General features: G+C 38.7%; 1 protein-coding gene across 1 annotated transcript; it reads left to right on the forward strand.

Annotated features, from left to right (window-relative positions):
• The first annotated feature begins 1,789 nt into the window (after positions 1–1,789).
• Positions 1,790–2,788, forward strand: LOC110731436. Its single transcript, XM_021911298.1, has one exon. The coding sequence runs from the start codon at positions 1,790–1,792 to the stop codon at positions 2,786–2,788; it is 999 nt and encodes a 332-aa protein (XP_021766990.1).
• The last annotated feature ends 289 nt before the right edge of the window (positions 2,789–3,077 follow it).

Below are 3,077 nucleotides of genomic sequence, written 5' to 3' on the forward strand. Positions count from 1 at the left end.
GTGGGATTTCATTGCCAACAACACCGGCAAATGACTTTGAAATAAGACCGGCCATGATCACTTTGATCGAAAGGAGACAATTTAGTTGGGCTAAGATTGAGAGTCCGCTAAACCATCTCAAAGAGTTCGAGAAGTATTGTAACACTATCAAAGTGAATGGTGTTTCTCAAGAGTTTATCCGGCTCAAGTTGTTCCCCTTCTCTCTCATAGGTAGAGACTTGGAATGGTTAGACAAGGAGGTCAAGCCAAATTCTCTTAGAACATGGGATGAAGTTACCAAGGAATTCTTGTCTAGGTTATACCCCCAAAAGAAAACGGCGGAGGCAAGGACTTTGATCCAAAGTTTCAAGCCAAAACCTAGTGAGAGCTTGTATGAATCTTAGGAAAGGTATAAGGAGTATCAAAGAGAATGTCCCCATCATGGCATCCCAACCTATCAAATCATTCAAATTTTCTATGGAGGGTTGAGTCCTCAAGGCAAACGTGTCTTGATGCGGGAGCCGGAGGCCCAATCATGAACAAAACCGAAGAAGAGGTTGTGGACATCATAAAATATGTGGTGCGCCATTATATGGATTGGAAAGAAGGAGAAAGAGAGTCTTCGAGCAAGAATAGATCAACGGTTTATTCGGTTGATCACCTTAATGCCATCAACAATCTATCCTCTCAAATTACAAGTTTAGGAAAGGAGATGACAACAATCAAGGCCAAGCTTGAGAGTGAAACTTCCAATGCACAAGTTCATCCCTCCCACATTAAAGGGAGAGGTACATCTTCTAACCCTACTCCACCTTCTACCTCTAACAATATGCCTAATGGATGATTATTTTGTGATGTTTGTGGGTCTTATGACCATGATGCTTCTACTTGTTCAAATGGGTTTGAAAATCTTGATGATGGTGAGAGTAGTGAATGTGAACATGTGAATTTTGTCTCAAACAATAACAATGGTCAAAGGTTTGATGGACCAAGAAACTTTGGAAATAGAAATTCTTACCAATAAGGTGGATTTGATAACTATAACAATGATACTTATAGGAACCAAGGAAACCAAGGTTTCCGAGGCAACTATAAAAACCAAGGTTATAATAGTCAAAACCAAGGCCAAGGTTGTGGAAATCAAAGCCAATCTCAAGGCTTTGGTGGCTAAAACCAAAATTTTGGCAACAATCAAAATCGAGGCAATTGGAACAATGAAAACAGGGGGAATTTTCAAAACAACCAAAGGGGACCCCCACCCGGATTCGGTCCAAAATCTCAAGGTGGTGGTGAAAATTCCTATTCTCAATCGTCCACCTCCTCAATGGAGGAGATAATTGAAAATCAAACAAAAATCTTGAATACCTATATGGCGGTTAGCGATAAGAAATTTAATGAGAACATGACACATTACAAAATTCTTGAGACATAAATCACATAACTAGCAAACACTTTGAAAGATTGTGCTAGTCCTTCTTCATTGCCTTCTCAAGGAGTTGATCCTAAGAAACCCGTTTATTCCATCACCACAAGGAGTAAAAGAGTTCTTGAAGAAAGAGTTTCTAGGGATTGTGAGGAGGATAAGAAGAAGAGTATTTCAAGTGAGCAAAAATAGGAAGATGTGTCAAAATATTTGAGCAAAGAAGAGAGCCATGAGAAAAAGAGGAGTGTTGAGAAAAAGCAAGAGGAAGTGAGAAAACCCAACCTTCCATATCCCCAAAAGTTTATAAGGAACAAATTAGATGAAGAATTTGGGAGATTTCTTGAAATATTGAAGGAGGTTCATCTTTCTATCCCTCTTACCGAAGCCATGACCCAAATGCCTAGATATTCCAAATTCCTAAAGGATATCTTGAGTGGAAAGAGAGATTGTAATGAGATAGATTCGGTAGAGCTTGGTGAGTGTTGTAGTGCTTTGATTCACTATGACCTCCCCAAGAAGATGAAAGATCCAGGTAATTTCTCCATTCCTTGCAAAATTAAGAGTAAGTTGTTTGAGAATGCTTTGTGTGATTTGGGTGCTAGTGTGAGCATAATGCCCGTCTCGGTCTTCAAGAAGCTAAAGCTAGGAGAACTTCTTCCTACCAACATGACTTTGCAATTGGCCGATAGGTCCATCAAGTTTCCAAAGGGAAGAGTTGAGGGTGTTCCCCTTAAGATAAGTGGTTTTACAATTCCCGTTGATTTCATTGTGCTTGAAATAGAAGAGGATGACCACATTCCTATTATCTTAGGGAGACCTTTCTTAGCTACTTCAGGAGCTTTGATTGATGTTAAGGGAGGCCATATTACTTTGAGAGTTGGTAACAAGAAAGAGAGCTTTGAGCTAAAACCAATGCATGAGTCCTTATCCCTTGTGAAAGGAATCAAAAGTGATGATTGCCTTCGTTCATTTGATAATGTGTATGTGATTGATTCTTCATCTAACAATGTTCATGATATTTTTGATGATTTTCTTGTGAGTTTTGATTGCATGAAAGTTAGTGAAGATAAGAAGGAGCTTTCAAAGGCTATGAACGAAGAGGAGATTGACATTCCTCATTGGTTTGAGCTCTACCCTCAAGAGGAGGATGAGGATTCCATGGATGTAGATGGTATGAAACCGTCTACAAAAAGAAACAAAGTTAAAAAGAAAGCAAGAGCAGAAAGGAAGAAGAGAATGAGATTGAAGTTGAGAAATGAAAAGATTGTTTTTGAAGTGCAAGCAAGTGAAGTCTTGTCAAACAACAATGAGAGGTTGCTTAAAAATGAAGGAGAAGTTGTTCTATCCGCTACCTTGGACAAAGTGGTGTTCTTTGACCGTCCATGATTTGGAGGAAAGGTCGAGCTTAGGACCTTAAGCAAGCGCTTCCCGGGAGGCAACCCGGAGATTTCTAACCTTTTCTTTTGATTTCTATTTATCTTAATTTTCTTTATTTTAGTTTCTTTTCTTTTCTTTTCTTTCACTTGTTTTTGTTTTGGATTTATAGGATGAATTCTTGGAGTTGGATTACATCAAGTGAGAACGAGCAATGGAATGGTGTTTCGCGATTTTTGATGTGTTTATATTCAATTTCATCGAAATTTGAGGTAAAAAGGGTAAGAATTGTTAGCAAGGT

The sequence above is a fragment of the Chenopodium quinoa genome, unplaced genomic scaffold, assembly GCF_001683475.1.
Source record: "Chenopodium quinoa cultivar QQ74 unplaced genomic scaffold, ASM168347v1, whole genome shotgun sequence".
Lineage (NCBI taxonomy): Eukaryota > Viridiplantae > Streptophyta > Magnoliopsida > Caryophyllales > Amaranthaceae > Chenopodium > Chenopodium quinoa.